General features: G+C 42.5%; 1 protein-coding gene across 1 annotated transcript in view; it reads right to left on the reverse strand.

The window, feature by feature from the left end:
• The window catches only part of LOC143882227 (TATA box-binding protein-associated factor RNA polymerase I subunit B-like), a 29,794-nt gene extending 17,629 nt beyond the window's left edge, over window positions 1-12,165 (reverse strand). Inside the window, exons 1-4 of the mRNA XM_077385721.1 lie at window positions 11,832-12,165; window positions 11,180-11,699; window positions 9,809-10,537; window positions 9,463-9,587 (exon numbers count right to left, since the gene is read on the reverse strand). Coding sequence (XP_077241836.1) covers window positions 9,463-9,587; window positions 9,809-10,537; window positions 11,180-11,699 — 1,374 coding nt within the window. The 5' untranslated portion in view covers window positions 11,832-12,165. The remainder of the gene's footprint in view (window positions 1-9,462; window positions 9,588-9,808; window positions 10,538-11,179; window positions 11,700-11,831) is intronic.
• Between the last annotated feature and the right edge of the window lie 5,172 nt (window positions 12,166-17,337).

A 17,337-nucleotide genomic window follows, 5' to 3' on the forward strand; every position in this document is an offset into this window, starting at 1 on the left:
ATTAGAAAGCGCTTCGCAATGACCCGTTGGATCTCCCGTGTCCATGACGTTTTGTCGTTTTCTACTGCCGCCCATTCCAACACAAAATCCCTCCCTGACAACTGTAGGGATATGATTTGCCGTTGGTGCCACCCATCCCAACACAAATTCCCTCCCTGACAACTGTAGGGATATGATTGGTCGTTGGTGCCACCCATCCCAACACAAATTCCCTCCCTGACAACTGTAGGGATATGATTGGCCGTTAGTCCCGCCTGAGCATTTTCTGGGCAGGGGTTTGTCATTGCCGTCGGGAAAGATATTTTCCCCCCTTGAGACCCTTCCATTGGCGATGGTTGCGGATTTTGAACCGCCAAGCCTATGATAAAATAAGAATTCTAAACTCGGAGTCTTAAAAATGGTGGTGATAATTTCCATTTTGGGGTGTAGATTTTCGTCGATGCATAACTCATCCACTGGGCATTGTTTTCCCCCATTCTTATCTCCAGCACCGGCCCGAGACATTTGCCCAGAGCTTTAATGGTGGAGGTTGCCCAAACATGCACATGAATTCCATAAAAATTGACCCAAAATTCCTCCGCCTCTGGTTGATAATCAGGATCCCACCTTTTAAAGGATAAAAGATGCATGTCACAAGCTTTTATCACCCATGTTTAGGACCTTTAGAGCTAAATCCTCACAATCAAACATGAATAGGACTTCATTTTTGGCAAGAACGTAGGGTCTAGGCAGGGACGAAATGCCCCGGTTCTTCCTTGCCCAGCTCTAAAGCTCCCCGACATTCCTTTCCAACTCCCTCGTCCATCCTATCAAACAAGCGTTTATAAGATTTTGCCTTTCGTCTTCTTCTTTCCCCGAAATTGATAAAAGAGGAATTCTGCTTTCCATGCTAGTTAAAATTTCACCTGCGTCAGGCCAGCCTCCTACATTTCTCCGATCTTCATTGATTGTTGATTGCTTCGCATCCGGTTTCACCGCCGATGTAGGTTTCAACTTTTGACAATAGCTTGCACACCAGCAGCATTTTCCCCTCCAGCTGAAATTATAGTACCCGCAGTTGATACAGGTCCAATCAAGGTTATAAATTTCGTTTCGTTTCTTCCGAAATGGACGAAACATTTTGTTTTTGTTCCAAAAACGAAACGAAATCCTCAAAATTTTGTTTCGTCCAAAATTTCGGTCAATTTTGGCCATTTCGTTCGAAATTGACCGAAATTTCGGATTTCGTCCGATATGGGCGAAATTTTGAATTTCTTCCAAAATTGCCTATAACGGCTACTTTGACTTTTTTTGTAGAAATTACATCAATGCCCCTGTAACGGCTCTTTTGGATTTCTGACCATTTTAGCCTCCAAATGTGACCGTTGTTGGGAAGGGTATTTTAGTCAAAAGAAAAAACTCTATAAATAGCCTTTCCCCTACCGTCTTCTCCTCCACCTTCACATAAGTGATTCTCCTTCTCTTTTCTACTTTCACTTACAGTACCTATTCTAATAAATTTCCTACAAGTCTACACTCTTCTTCAACTCAATTCAAGTCCATTTTGGAGCAAAGGGAAGGCCTACCTTCAACTTACAACAACAAGAACTATTTCCTAAGGCTTGCAAATTACAAGTTACACTACAAATTTCAAGTGAAGGCATACAAGTTACTCTACAAATTTCAAGTGAGGGAAGGCTAATATTATCTTATTCTCTTCAAATCAAGTTCAACCCCAAGATTCTCGTCATTTCTTTCCATTTTCTTTCCTTTATTTCTTACTTCATTTGTCCCCTTCTACTTCATTTTTTTGTAATTTGTTTCAATTTCCTTTCTTCTACTTCATTTCAGAATGACTGGGTCGGGCTCGGGACCTTTTGCAGTAGCTTCCTCTATTGGTTCGGCACCCACTAGATCGGATGACCCGGCATGGGCTTACGGTACATTAGTTCCGGGTTGAAAAAATAAAGTAACTTGCATATTCTGTGGCAAAGTCATATCGGGTGGAGTTATAATCCGATTGAAAGAAACATTTAACGGCTGTTCCTGGTGAAGTAGCATCATGCAAAAAAGTGACTTGTAGACATCCCATTTTGACAAGGCCCTAAAATCCCCAAAGTCGAATAAAACTCGTGAAGTTGAATTAAATTTTGAGAAAGTAGGTCCAAGCGAGGAGAGAGCCCGAATTTATAGGTACAAATTCCCTGAGAAGTTGTTAATATTCCTAAGAGTGCCCCTGCAAAATCTCGCAGGATTCCGATAAGAAATGGCGAATGGGGCGAGCCAAGTTTGTGGTATTATTGTAATTTGGCCAATGTAAAAGGAGGAGTGAATAACACTTGAAGGGGTTGTCCCAGCGGAAACAGAGCGGTCATAAATCAAACCATGGGGGTGTCCATGGAGGATGGGGGGGGCGGGGGGGGATTTTCATTCCCCTTTATATATGCGTCGAATTAGGGCTTTAGAAAGGTGGCTCATTTTCTTCATTACGAGGGGTAGAAGAAGAGAAGGAGCCGCCGACCATCTTCATCTCCGCCAGCAATCTCCCTTGCCGTCGGCAACCCACCATCCACACCACCATCATCTCGGCACCGGCAACCCCCATCACCACCTCCCTTCTTCTACCTCCGACCATCCACCGGCCGGAATCCGGCAGCACCATTTCTGCCATTCCCACCGTTACCACCACACCACTAATTTCTCAACCATCACTACCAAACCCGTACCCCATCACCGCACCCATCTCCACTCCTACAAACCCCAACCACCATGGATTCTGGCAAACCCCCCCATCGGATTCCGACCCTATTTCACTATACCCCTTTATCTTCTCCATGAAATCCGGTCAAAACCCACCTCACCGATCTCCACCATCTCTGCAATTTGCCCATCGCCGGATCTCCGGCCGTGCCCTCCATTCTCCTCCACCACATCTAACCCCCATCTCAGCCATTCACCACCATCCTCTTCTTCTCCCTTCACCCTCGTCCATTTCAAAACCAAACCAGCTCCGATCCCGTTTAGAAACCCAAGAGCCCATCCCCTGTTTTTGCCCAAACCCATTTCATTTCCACCCATTCCCATTTTCTTCTCTCCTCTGCCTCAGCCACCTCCCTTCCCACAAGCCTCATCACCAAAACCCTCTTCCTTCTTCTCCACAACCACTTCTAAACCCACCTCCATTAACACCATTTTGGAATTCCTTCCTTTCAACTCTAAACCCATTTCGTTTTTTTTTTATTTCCCACCATCACAGCCACCATACCCCCTATTAAAAACCCATCCCAGCCATCCTCATCTCGACCAACCCCACTTGCCATCCATCACTTGCAGAACAGTCATTGTACCCCAAAACCCATTTTCGAAAACCATCTCCGACTCCCACTCCCTGCAGCTCCAAGCAGACCCTACAAATCTGAAGTCTTCTCACACACACACAGAGGGAGAGGAGAGAATCCCCATTTCTGCGAGCAAAGGGTTTCTCATTTATATATATATATATATATATATATATATATATATATATATATATATATATATATATATAATCGGAAGGGGAGTTCGAGCTCCACTTTCCAGGCGCTCTCTGATCAACCCCGTTTCATCCACGCAGGCCCCATCTCCCCCCATTTCGTTGACTCCCCATCGCAATCATCGTCTTCTTCCCCGCCTCAGATCCGTGGTTTGGCATTCATCAGGGTTTGAGGAGTTCATTTCAGGTATATCCTCTCATTTCCACATAAGTGATAGCATTAAAATTCATGAATATTGCAATAAACTTCCTCTTTTTCATGGAATTTCCCGAATAAAACTCTGGATTTATTGATTTTGTGGAATTTTATAAGCATCGTTCTGGACTTGTTTGTTTCTGTGAGAATTTCATAAGCAATGCCCCTTTGATCAGTAATGTTGACACCACTGTTTCAGTGTGTATCTAATTAACTTGTTTTGGTTCGGATGTTCATATCCCCTATGCTCTGTCCTAATTTTCTTTCTCAACAAGATCTGTGACTTGGGCATGCCTTGATTTATGCATTCAGATACCTCTACACTTCTATTCAAGCATCCATTCTTTTACTTTATGAATTTAAAATCTAGGTATTTCGATGCTTTCTCATCTAGTCTGTGAGCCAAAATGATCGACAGGTCCCGATCACTTATGACATTTGGTGATATTTAGATTCTTATCTTAATGCCTCACTTGATTTGTAGGGTATCACTATTCATTTGGGCTCCTTAATTTTTCAAGGTGTATGCCCAAGTAGCACGGGGAAGTAGTTTTAGTGGTCTTCTTTGGGTTCTAGAATTAAATATATATGTGAGTGTGACTCAGTTTTGGGGTCCATCCTTTGCCTTAGTTTGGACTTTTACCTTGGGGTTCCTAGTGGGTGCCTTCAAAATATGGTGCGAAAGATATGACCGTAGGAATTTGACTATCTTTCCACGCAGCGCAAAGGCGAAACTTGTTCTCCTTTAGTTTTACTTCATTCGAGTATCGGCTTCGAGCTTAATAAGTTAATATCCCCTAGGCTATGACGGAATGTATTTGAGCCAACCCCTTCCCTTCCTGCCTTAGAGTCTTCGCAGGTTAAGGGATTTCTACCTCTTTAGAGTCAGTCATAGAGAGTTTAGAAGTCTGTCCTACCATCCTAGGGTTTGGGAGTCTATCTTATTCTTGTAGAGTTTAGGATTCTGTCATATCCCTTCATAAAGTTTAGGATTCCGTTCTTCCATCTTTCATAGTCAGTCTTCAGCATAGGAGTCAGTCCTTTAGTCTTTCAGGAGTCTGTCCTATTATCATAGGGGTTAGGATTCTGTCCACCCTCTCATCAAGTCATGTGGTTTTTATCCGTTCTTGCCAGGTATAGGAATGGCGACCGAAACAGAATTTACAACTATGGGTCCAATCCTTCCGTCCTTTCCACCCCTGCTTCTATCTCCTACTATCTTTCGACCAGCTTCCCTTCCCATCCGTCCTACTGTCTTTCACCAAACTGTCCGGCATTTTCCAACACCATGCAGCTCCCCCAATCCTCAGTACTGAAAGATTTTTTTGCAGCGATGTAAACAAAGTGGCAAGTCTCTTACATAATCAAATAAACTCTCAGCCAAATCCTTTAAAATGCCCATCTTAAATGAACTCATCCTGAGTTATTCTATAACAAACTGCAAATGTTTATAATAGAACCCCAAGGGCATTCAATTATTCTTCAAAAAAGAAAAGAAAAGAAAAGGATAGCTCTAAATTTTACGGAGTATGCCTGCCCCTATAAGCTTAAAAGGAGCAAAATTAAGAGAACGCCTGCAATAATAAGAATTGTCAGTGTATTATAATAGTTTCTTACTATTTGCATTGCAATTTTCCCTTCCCCTAAATCACTAACCTAAAAAATTTTGAGAGGTAAGCTGATTAGCAGATGACTCAAGCATTATGATGACATCATTTGTACATGCAAGCGCATTGGGGGGCCATTTTCCATTTCAGGGTTAGATAACAATGCCATTTTCCATTTCAAAATGCAACGTATTAGAGCCTTTTATGATAGAATCATACTATCATACTTTTAAATGGATGAACCAGAATTCACCACTGAATGAAAACATATGACCTTAAAGATCAGCACGGGTTCCAAACTAGAAACATTGTGTGCCGGTTGGGTCAATGAACAGCCAACAGACCCAAAAATAGAAACGATTTTTACTCCATTGCTTTCAAGAATCATACTATCATACTTTTAAATGGATGAATTAGAAATCACCACTGAATGTAAACAAATGACCTTAAAGATCTGCACGAGTTCCAAACTAGAAACATTGTGTGCCAGTTGGGTCAATGAACAGCCAACAGACTCAAAAATACAAACGATTTTTTCTCCATTGCTTTTAAAGCACATGTCATAACAAGAATCTCTCTACCTCCAAGGCCTGTGTGTAGGCTCGTTTCCCTCACCGCTTCCAATCATGCCTTGACAAGGATATACATATCTCCTGAGCCTTTTATAAAGTTGAGGGAAGCATTCATTGAAAAGAGAGGCCCAAACCAAGAATCCTTAAGAAGCAAGCTTGTCTGCCAAAACTTGTCATCACTTATTTCTTCAAAGTTCTCCTCACCAACATTCTTTATCCAATATGACCTACATGGGGGTCCAAGGCTAAGAGGGGGAACTTTCATTCTTCTTTACATGATGTTTTCCTGGTTTTAAAATGATACATGATGTTTTCCTAGTGCACGTTTGAGTCATAATGGTTCTCAAATTACTTTGAGCTCATCATATAAGGGTCCACTCGACCAACGGTACACTTTACCAAGCTTGCCAAGTTGAAACTCAAGTTCTAGAGAGTGAGCTCCTAAGTTATAAATTCTGTTTCGCTCACAAATTCTTTTGGCGACCGGAACGGAACGTTTCAATATTTCGTTCGTTTCGTTTGGCATTTCATTCAAAACTTTTTGTTCCACTACGACAAGGGGGAAAATTTTAATAGTTAAAAATATGAAAAAAATCCAAAAATCAAAAATTATTAGAAAAATATAAGAAACAATTAAATTAAATAAATAAAATATGTAAAAGATCCAACATTTACTGAAAGGAAAATTAATATCAACTGAAATGCTTGTGCTGACCAGTGTGTTGACGAGTGCTCTGACAAGGTGAAAAAAATTTGGAGACCAAATTATGGGATTATTATACCGAACATTTGGGATTTAATAATATTTGGACATGATAGAATATATGAATTTTCAAATTTTGAAAAATACCCCATCGTTTGTAAGTTAAAATTTTGACCTGACCCATTTTTTCGAATTTTATATTAGAATTGGAATGATGACTTTATCCTTTTAGATTTGGGTCTTGAAACTATTTTTAATAGATCCAAATGGGGAGTATTCCCTTACTAACATGGAAATCTTAGGTATATGTCTTTACTATTTTTATTGTCCACCTGTTTAATCTAGAATATCGGATTCCGACGAAATTCGGGCCAGAATGACTGGAACGGAATATATGGTCGTTCCGTTCTGGATTCTGAACCCGAACCGGGATTCCGGTCTATTCCGACCAGAAGGGAACGAAATTTTTAACTTAGGTGAGCTCTGGTCAACAAAAGGCATGGGTTACCATCAAGTATCTCCAACTTACAGAGAAATACAAAGAGTAGAATGACCTACCAAAAATAAAACGAATAACCAGGATGTCCCTTGATAGAAGGAATAACAAGTATAACAAAGGGAGGAAAATAATATAGACAAGGCTACATACACCAAAAATACACATGCTAATGACTAAAGCTACCACATACCTGATTCAATAGTAGCAGAGAAATCTACGAGAAATAAGTTATGAACCAAGAATACATATCAATCATGAACCAAAGCTTCGGTAGACGAATACGCAATTTGCCATTATGTAATCATAAAAAGAACTATTTACAGATTGTTTACGTAATGAAAAATATAAACATCTATAAGTTGTGAGCAAAGGCTCTAATAATTGTTGCTCATAATTCTTGCAATTTCCTACCTATTTGGTACCATAATCACAAGGCTTGGAAATATCTGAATAACTACCGAGAAGCCAAAACAAAATCTTAGAAGAGGGTGTATAAATGTAATTCACCTAAGCTCACTAGCGATGTTAAGAGCTAATGAGTATTGAGGCTTCAGTAATTTAATCATAGAAGAAGATTTGGTCTTACATCTTTTCTTATTGTGTGCCTTATTTTGATCTAATGTGTAAAGGTATAGTTGTCATTTTATAGATGCAATTAGTAGGGTAGAATATGAGCACATTGTAATATCTCTTGAATCAGAAATAATACAACTCAACTCAACTCAACTCAACTAAGCCTTTGTCCCAAACTAGTTGGGGTCAGCTAATGAATCCTTTAGAAAATTTTCATGAAGAAGCGAATTAGAAATAATAGTAGGTAATGCATAGGTCTTTTAGAAATTCATCATAATTTTAAAGTTATCAACTTGTTATATGAAATAAATTTGATGGAAAATCCATGTGGTTCTCAAGTAAAAGTTGTTACACTAGTTTCCGTGATTCAATAAAAAAATTATTATACTACTTCATGGCAAAGCCAAGTATTTGCAATGTAAACTTCTATGATGAACTATATTGAACTAAAAATTTATAAATTTAGAAGTTGAAAACATGATTTTCCAGTATGCCATATTTATCAAATTTACTTCAAGAAAAATACATGAATTATTCATGTAAAATTTATAAATTTAAATTGTTATGATGAAATTATATTGAATTATGAAATTCACTTTGCAATTACTTCAGAACGATGAAAATAATCTGATCATCTGAGCCATTTCTTTGACACAATCAATGCAATGTTTTTTTTCATCAAATCTACAACTAATTGTTTGACAACTGATTTTGTACTAAACTATCCAAAAACTTTAAGCAGCTTCAAAATTGACAAAAATAGATGATTCTCAACAAGTCATCAATAATTATTCTACACTACGCTCAATACGCTTAAACATAATCAAATAAACAACAAACTGTTAACTTACCAACTTCTCCAAAAGCTTAAGCTGTTGGAGAAAGGCGTTATTTATCTTTTATACTTTAACACTCCCCCGCACGTGTGGCCCACCCACTTTGGGCTGACCATTGCATGCGGATTTTTGCTATGCAGGAGGTCTTAACTCGAAACCTTTGGCTCTGATACCATGTTAACTTACCAACTTCCCCAAAAGCTTAAGCTGTTGGAGAAAGGCGTTATTTGTCATTTATGCTTTAACACAAACCAACAAAAGTTAATGAAAGTTCTTGTTGATAACCTCTTCACTTTCCTTTCCCGAAGAAAGAAGTGGGCCTTCCTAGGAAACACAAAATACTATCTCAATAATTAAAAATATGACTCTGAACACGTAAATGTTAAAAGATTTATGCCACACTAATGCAAGCCCCCAGTTTTGGAGACACACAAGATGGCATAAAGACCATTCATAGAGTATATAATCTAATCCACCTAATATACAATGGGAGGAAATCTCAACCAAGAAAAGGAGAAAGAAGTCAAACTTGACCCTTATTGTTCTGTTATGATAATGTAAGCAAAATGCAGTACTAATGACAACAACATGAGCGGTTATTCCAGAATTTTATTGATTTTTCAAATGGATTTTATATGAGTTTAGAGGGTCCCTATTTTACATTTTCAGAGACTGCTTTTTAGTTCGAAATTCCAATTTAAAGAAGCACTTTTATGTATGTTTAGCGTCACAAAGTCCTATTGCTGGATTGATGTTTATGCAGGTAACTTTTTTGCCCTTCTCAACTGTTTTCTCATTGAAAGAACACAGTTCGCTCTGTGTCTAGTCTTTTATTGAGGTATGTACTTGGTTTGGTTTATGTTTGAATTAAGTCTAAAACTTGTGATTGTTATTTTACGTTAGATACACTAGTATATCCAAATAAAGAGTCCAACACATTAAAACTTATGACTCATGCAGCTTACCTCTTCATTCTCAAATAAATTCCATAATTGTTCGATTATACTGTCCTCCTCATATGACGTCGTTAATCCAGCAAAAACAACATCTTTGCAGTATTTGAGGTACGAGTGCAAGTCCTTTGAATACTCTGTCAACAAAGGAAGAAATAATTGACAAACATGATAGATCTCAACAATTAAATATACATTCTGATAATACACAACTAAAAACAAAATCTAGGAGTCCACATGTACAAGGTAAAGGCATATTTAATTTTTATGTGGTTATAGAATCAATGACATTTACTACAACCAAAGTAAGATCTCGACATATAGTTGAAAATTTTGAAGCTAAATTTCGGAGAGTTACCAGGCCTGTCACTGAACTTCTCATATGCTTTTTCAAGCTTACAGAATAGTTCTGCAATATCTAATTCTGAACTTGGAGTGTGTGATGAGCTTGTACTTGGCAGTGTGCTGATATTGGATAAACCCATTTCCCACTTCCCAAAGCCATTTATATCATACAAGATCCTTATTGCAAAAATTAGTATTGACATCACACAAACACGAGTTGGCAGCCTCGATGGATTTGCCGACAGCCATAGATCTGGTGATGCCTCATTCCATTGAAAAATTTTAAGGGCATGTGGAAGAATCTTTTCGATTGGAAGGGAGAGCTCTTTGAGATAACGACGAGCTATTGCATAGAAGTTAACTGGAGGCAGAAGCAGGCCGATCTGTTCAGCAATGGAACCTGCAAGTGATTCTAACTGCCATGCTCCAATAGCTCGACAAGGCCTAAACAAAGTTCTCAAACTTAATGGCCATGCCCTTGAAGGAGTTCCAAAATGTTTTTCAATGTCAACATGAGCAGCCAAGTAAGGGAGCTTGCCCTCAATTTCCCATTTCAAAAAGTCTGTTGGTAGTATGTCATGCCTAGCAATATGACAAGCTAAATAGCAAATAGCCAAAGATGAAGCCCGTGGTATTCTCCTTGTCAGATCATTAAACCAAATCATAACTGCTCTCTCTCCTTCCAAATTACGAGGCTCTCCTCTGTATCTATCACTATTAAGCTTGCGCGTTTTTTTCCTTTCTGCAGAAAAAAAAAAAATGATTTAGTAAAAATATAGATGTAAATCTGTACAAAAGGTAATACTATTATACCCATTGGCATGAGACTTGTACTCCAATCCTCATAGTAGCAAATAACACAGGAAGAACAAAGTCCTTGAAGAAATAAAAAAGCTAGGGAATTAAAATCAAAGGGGAGCGTGAGACTCATACTCCAATACTCATAGTAACCTAAGAAGTACAGCAAAGTCCTTGAAGAAATAAAAAGCAATGGAATCAATATCAAAGGCGAGCATGAGACATATACTCCAATCATCATAGTAGGAAGTAACCTAAGAAGGTACAATAAAGACATTACAGAAATAAAAGCAATAGAATAAAAATAAAAGGGGAGCTTGATAAGAATTTTTAAATAAAAGAGAAAAGTTATCAACACTCGTATTTTTATGATCACACTCCTCACTTTATCAAAAAGTATGCTATGGCCCGCACCATAGGATGATCCAAACCGTCCATTACATGGGCACACCTCAAAAATCATTTCCATAGGATGACCCTAACCCTCTGCTCTACGGCGGGTTAGGATCAACCCTGATAACATTTCCCTAAATAAAATTAAAGTAAATAAAAGGTAGTAGTAAGAGAGTAGAATCGAGTAGTTTGCCTTTTTCATCTTCTTCTTTCCCGGCCACCTCTGACTTAACAATCACATCGTTGGCCCAGTTCTCATCAAAAACCCTAGACGATGCAAGAAACCTCAACCAAATGGTCCCCGTCACTCCGCAAATCATGGCACTAACACCAAATTTCTCCACAAGAACCTCACATTGCTTCTGAATCATAAGCTGAATGCCCTGCACGTACGGCATTCGAACCCCATTGGCGAGTGTCTCCACATCTTCTGGATGAGAATTTTTCCTCTTGTTCCCGAAATCCAATGGCATGGAAAGCTCGTCTTGGGAGGAATACGGTTTCTCCTCTTTATTAGTTTTTTTCTTATCTAGGATTAGGGTTTTGGCGCGGGGAGAGTGATAGTGTGGGTTGTACTGATCTCCTTGAGAGACCATGTCCATGAGTTCTGTGTTTCGGTATCCGCATGATCGACAGTAAAAGAAACCGTCCTCGCCGTCTTCGAACCCAACAAGGCCGCAATTGTCGCAGTCTATGCTGTCCAACTCGCTCATCTGATTTTGGATGGACAAGAATGAGAATATTAATATTAATCGTCAGAAGAGCAAAGAAACTGTGAGTAGATTATTAATCGTCTTGATGGGAGCTGAGGGAAAAATATGGACAAGAATCAGAGAGATGCTTACTCTTTCACACAAGTGAGGGGCTTCTGGACTCTTTGCAGTGTTCTTTTTCTCACTCGATCTCCCGCCTTCTTCACCCTTGCACTGCAGTTAAGGAAAATGACTCTCTGCAGTGTTCTTTTTCACCTACTGTTCGGATGTTTCTAAAACATCACCTATGTACGACTCAAAATAGGCTTTAAAGTGGCCTTGACATCATACATATGGAAAGCTTCCTCGATTGCCACCCCACCTGGGTATCATGCCTTTGCATCATGGCTTCCTCGATTCCCACCCTTACTTGAGTATTACCCGTACTTGTTAAACCGATGGGTGGTCTAGATATACTTGTTAAACACACATGATCATACCGATGTTTGCTGTCATCTGCATATTTCCAAAACAATGGAAAAGATTTTATCCAGGGCGCCGATATTTTCGCTCCCCTACGCCGTCAATTCGTACCTTTGACGTAAAGAAGAAGCAAAACGACAAAGTTGCGTCCGGATCAGGTAAGCCTGTATTTGTATTTTTATTTATATTTTTTACTGTTTTTACCCGCAGGAGTTGTAAGCTGTAACCTACATATTTTTTAATTGTCTTTTTGGATTTTTGAAGAAAAAGGGCACGAAAAAGTAGACCCGGCAAACGGGTGCGTGGTCCGGGTCTTACGGGCCGGATCATAATGCTCTGTTTGGTTGCCGGGTTTTTTTTGTTCCCGGGAGTTATGTGGGAAAAAAAAATACCCTGGGAGATAGGTGGGAAAAAAAAAGTCCTGGAAGTATCCTGGTAAAATAAAAATCCCATGTTTGGTTATGTGGGAGAAAAAAATACCCTGGGAGATATGGTGGGAGAAAAAAAAACCTTTGTTTGGTTGCTTGAACTGTTGGGTAGAAAAAAAATTCTTCTCAAGCTTATTTTTGGTTCCTGAGTTTATTTTTGTTCCTGGGGTTATCTTGGGATGGGATGAAAAGGCAATCATTACAAAAGTGGGATTAAAAAATTCACCCCACAAGTAATCATTACAAGAGTGGGATTAAAATAAACCTAGTGCTAAAAGGCAACCAAACATGGGATGGGACCAAAATTTAACTTGCTCTCCCACAAAACTCCCAGGCACAAAAAAAACCCGGCAACCAAACAGAGCATAAATGACCTGAAATTTTATGGGTCACAAGTTGGTGAACCCGGAACCCACCCATTAGGGCCGGGTAGAGCCGCGGGTCACCCGGTTATTTTCTTTGTTATGTTTTGCTGTTTTTATTTCAAACCGTGCATGTGATGAGTCATAACGTAAATAGGTTCTGCCCAAAAAATCATTTTCATAGGATGATCCTAGCCCTCTGATCTTTTAACGAATTGCATGTTATTATTTATGGAAACCTTTATAAATCGGAGGGCTAGGATCATCCTATGGAAATGATTTTTGGGTCACACCCTATTCAAGTTGTGTTCCATCACATGGATGGTTTAGATCATCCTATGATGTGGTACGTACATGATGGGGTGTGAAAACACCAGCCTCTCACAGGCCGCCACCTGTCCCAGAGTAGGTGAGCTGCAGCCTCTCACAGGCCGCCACCTGTCTCAGAGTAGGTGAGCTGCAGCCTCTCACAGGCCGCCACCTGTCCTGGACACCTGTCCAGGACACCTCACCAGATTTTCCCTATAAATAGAGGATCAAAGCTCAGACCAATGGGTAATGAAAAGTCCCTTCTCTCCCTAAAAAACTCTTAGACATCTCCCCTTCACTCCTGCTCATACTGACTTGAGTGTCGAAGGGCCTGTCCGGAGTAAAATCCTGTCTGGTCTTCTGACCTCGCTTGCCTTGTGCAGGACTCAGCCCTCATAGCAGGACTCTTTCCCGACCACCTCACTCCTTGTTCACTCCGGTCCCTCAGGACTCAGCTCCCCTAGTCATCCAGCTCAGCTCTTACATCACTGCTGTACCTGTTACCGATTTTAGGTCTAACAGATTGGCGCCATCCGTGGGACCCCAGAACTAAAAGCTGTCCTTACACATCCCACTCACAAAAATGGCAGGACGCAAGAGTACGCGGATGCCTACTGCGCGGGCGCGGACTACCCAACCCGCGCTACCCCGCAGGACCCGGAGCGAGCGAATTGCATCACTAGTAGTAGCAGCTTCTGCTACAGCAGAGCAGAGCCCGGCTCGCTCAGAACATCTGAATCCCTTGCCCACCCCGGAGCAAGTACAAGCTCTATTTCAGCAGATGACAGCCCTCGTTGGGCAGTACCAGCAACTACTTCAAGTGCCCCCTCAACCTCCCCCAGAGGCTCCGCGATCTGTCCAAGGAAGGCCAGACGTCCACAGGGGAGAGTCATCACACCATGGTGAGGGCCGAACTCTTCATTCCACCAGACAAGTCCCTCACCCCACGACGAGGCATGCCCAAACAGAGCCTCATCACCGTGAAAGGTCGCGGTCCCACTCCGCACAGAGGCACCGAGCTCATGAAGATCGTGCGCCACCAGCTAAACGTCGACCTCGTCGTATGAGTCGGGAGAGCCAATCCGGCTCCGCGGCGAGCCAGCCTGTGGAAAGGATCAGGTCCTTGGACCACAGGACGGATCCACTGCTACAGAGAATGGAGGAGATTGATCATCGGATAGAGGAACTGGCGAAGGACCAGAGCCGGCCCGTCTCCAGGGCGTTCTCAAGCAAGACGCCATTCACTGATGATGTTCTGGGTGCCCCAGCACCCAGAGGGTTTAAAATGCCCGCCGTCCCTCAGTATGACGGCACTACAGACCCCGTGGCCCACTTGGAGACGTTCAGAACAATTATGCTCCTCCACGGAGCTTCCGATGGCTTTCTTTGCAGAGCGTTTCCAACGACGCTAACTGGCGCGACAAGAGACTGGTATTCCAGGATCAAACCGAACTCCATCAGCAATTTTGATGATTTTGGAGAGGATCTTGTCCGCCATTTCATGAGCAGCCGCAGGCCAAGGAAAACAACAGCTTCCCTGATGGCCTTGCGACAGGACGACAACGAGCCTCTGAAGGTGTTCGTCCGCCGATTCATCCCACTGTGCCCAGAGGACAGTGAGAAAGTCGCTCTGATCGGTTCCTCCCTCAGCAGCAGCATTCAGCACCAGCTCACCAATTTTCTCCAGGACAATGCAGATGTCTTTGCATGGGTTCCTGCCGATATGCCCGGCATTGATCCAGAGATCAGCACACACAGGCTTGGTGTTGATTCAACCTGTAAACCGGTGAAGCAGAAGAGACGACATTTCGCCTTCGAAAGGCGGCAGGCAATAAAAGAAGAAGTGGAGAGGCTTCTGAAGGCTGACTTCATTCGCGAGATTCGATACCCGGACTGGTTGGCAAACGTAGTCCTAGTCAAGAAGACTAATGGGAAATGGAGGACCTGCGTCGACTTCACCGATCTGAATAAGGCCTGTCCTAAGGACAGCTATCCACTCCCGAAGATCGACCAACTCATTGACGTCACAGCGGGTCATGAACTGTTGAGCTTCATGGACGCCTTCTCCGGATATAATCAGATCAGGATGTACGAGTCGGATATACCAAAGACCTCCTTCGTCACAGATCAAGGGACTTGCTGCTACCGAGTTATGCCCTTCGGCCTCAAAAATGCCGGAGCTACTTACCAAAGGCTTGTGAACAGACTTTTTCATAACCAGATCGGCCGTAACATGGAAGTCTATGTAGACGATATGCTGGTCAAAAGTCGGAGTGCGCAGGATCATGCGTCTGATCTCAGAGAAACATTCCAGGTCCTGAAGAAGCACAACATGAAACTTAACCCCACCAAGTGCACATTTGGTGTCAGCTCGAGGAAGTTCTTAGGATTCATGGTGAGTCAGCGAGGGATAGAAGCAAACCCAGAAAAGATCAGAGCCGTGATGGAGCTTACTGCTCCAAAAACCATCAGGGAAGTCCAGCGGCTCACGGGAATGATAGCGGCGTTGGGTCGCTTTATCTCCAAATCAGCGGAAAGGTGCCTGCCCTTTTTCAGCGCGGTCAAGGGACTCAAGACTGCGCCCTGGACGGAAGAATGCCAGATCGCATTCGAAGAGCTAAAAAGGTATTTGTCCTCTCCGCCATTATTGACAAAGTCAGAGCCGGGCGAGGAGCTATTTTTGTATCTCTCCATCAGCTCCACGGCTCTGGCAGCTGTCCTCGTCCGTGAAGAGCACCGCCAGCAAAAACCTATTTACTATGTCAGCAAGGTTCTTCACGACGCAGAAACAAGGTACCAGCGGGTCGAGAAATTGGCTTACGCGCTGGTAATGGCCGCCAGGAAGTTAAGGCCGTACTTCCAAGCTCACACTGTAAAGGTCTTGACTGATCAGCCACTTCGACAAGTTCTCCATCGACTAGATATCTCCGGGCGACTTGTGAAATGGGCTGTAGAGCTAAGCGAATTCGATATTCAGTACGCACCCAGGCCAGCTATCAAGGCCCAAGTACTGGCAGATTTTGTAGCCGAGTGCACTATCCCCCAGCAGGTCGCCGACCCTGAAGCAGTGCAGCTCCCAGTTGTAGAGAAAGTAGTCCCTGAAGAGCGTATGACAGAGGAAATTCGGACGGAAATCAGGCCACCGTCAGCCGGACAGGACTCCATAACTAGCGCACCGACTTGGGAAGTATATGTCGACGGATCTTCAAATAAAAACGGCTGTGGAGCTGGCCTCATCCTCACTGGGCCTGATGAGTTCACTGCGGATTACGCCCTGAGATTCGGGTTCCGTGCATCAAACAATGAGGCAGAATATGAAGCCCTCCTTGCCGGAATGAGCCTAGCAATTCAGACCGGCGCCCAAAAATTAAAAGCATACTGCGACTCGCAGCTGGTAGCAAACCAGATCCAAGGGGTCTACGAAGCCCGAGACGAGCGTATGATTAAATACCTCGCCAAGGTTCGCCAACTTTCCAGCCGGTTTGCGAGTTTCGAGGTCATCAGAGTACCAAGAACAGAAAATGCCAAAGCTGACGTGCTGTCAAAACTGGCTGCCTCTGGATATACCACTCTCGGAAGCATACACATGGAGTTTCTACAAAGGTCCAGCATCGACAGTAAAGCCATGGAAGTCATGCAGGTGGAAGATGAGCCGTGCTGGATGGATGAGATCATGGATTATCTGCGCGATGCTAGACTCCCGGAGGATAAGAAGGAAGCTCGTAAGGTGATACAGAGAGCTGCCCGATTCTCCCTCAGTGGTGACAATCTATACAAAAGGTCATATACTCTCCCATATCTGAAGTGTCTGAGGCCGAGCGACGCCGCGTATGCACTACAAGAGACTCATGAAGGAATTTGCGGAGAACATCTGGTGGGCAAAGCTCTGGCGATAAAAGTGCTGCTCAGAGGACTCTATTGGCCTACTATCAGGCAGGATGCCCTGGATCTGGTTAAAAGGTGTGAGAGGTGTCAGAAGTTCTCTCCTACCATCCACCAGCCCGCCGTAGCAATGGCTCCAATTATTAGTCCGCTCCCCTTCGCAGTATGGGGGATGGACATCTTGGGCCCTTTTCC

Source organism: Tasmannia lanceolata, unplaced genomic scaffold (genome assembly GCF_043159265.1).
Source record: "Tasmannia lanceolata isolate RefF3 unplaced genomic scaffold, GAP_Taslan_0.1 ptg000002l, whole genome shotgun sequence".
Taxonomy (NCBI): Eukaryota; Viridiplantae; Streptophyta; class Magnoliopsida; order Canellales; family Winteraceae; genus Tasmannia; species Tasmannia lanceolata.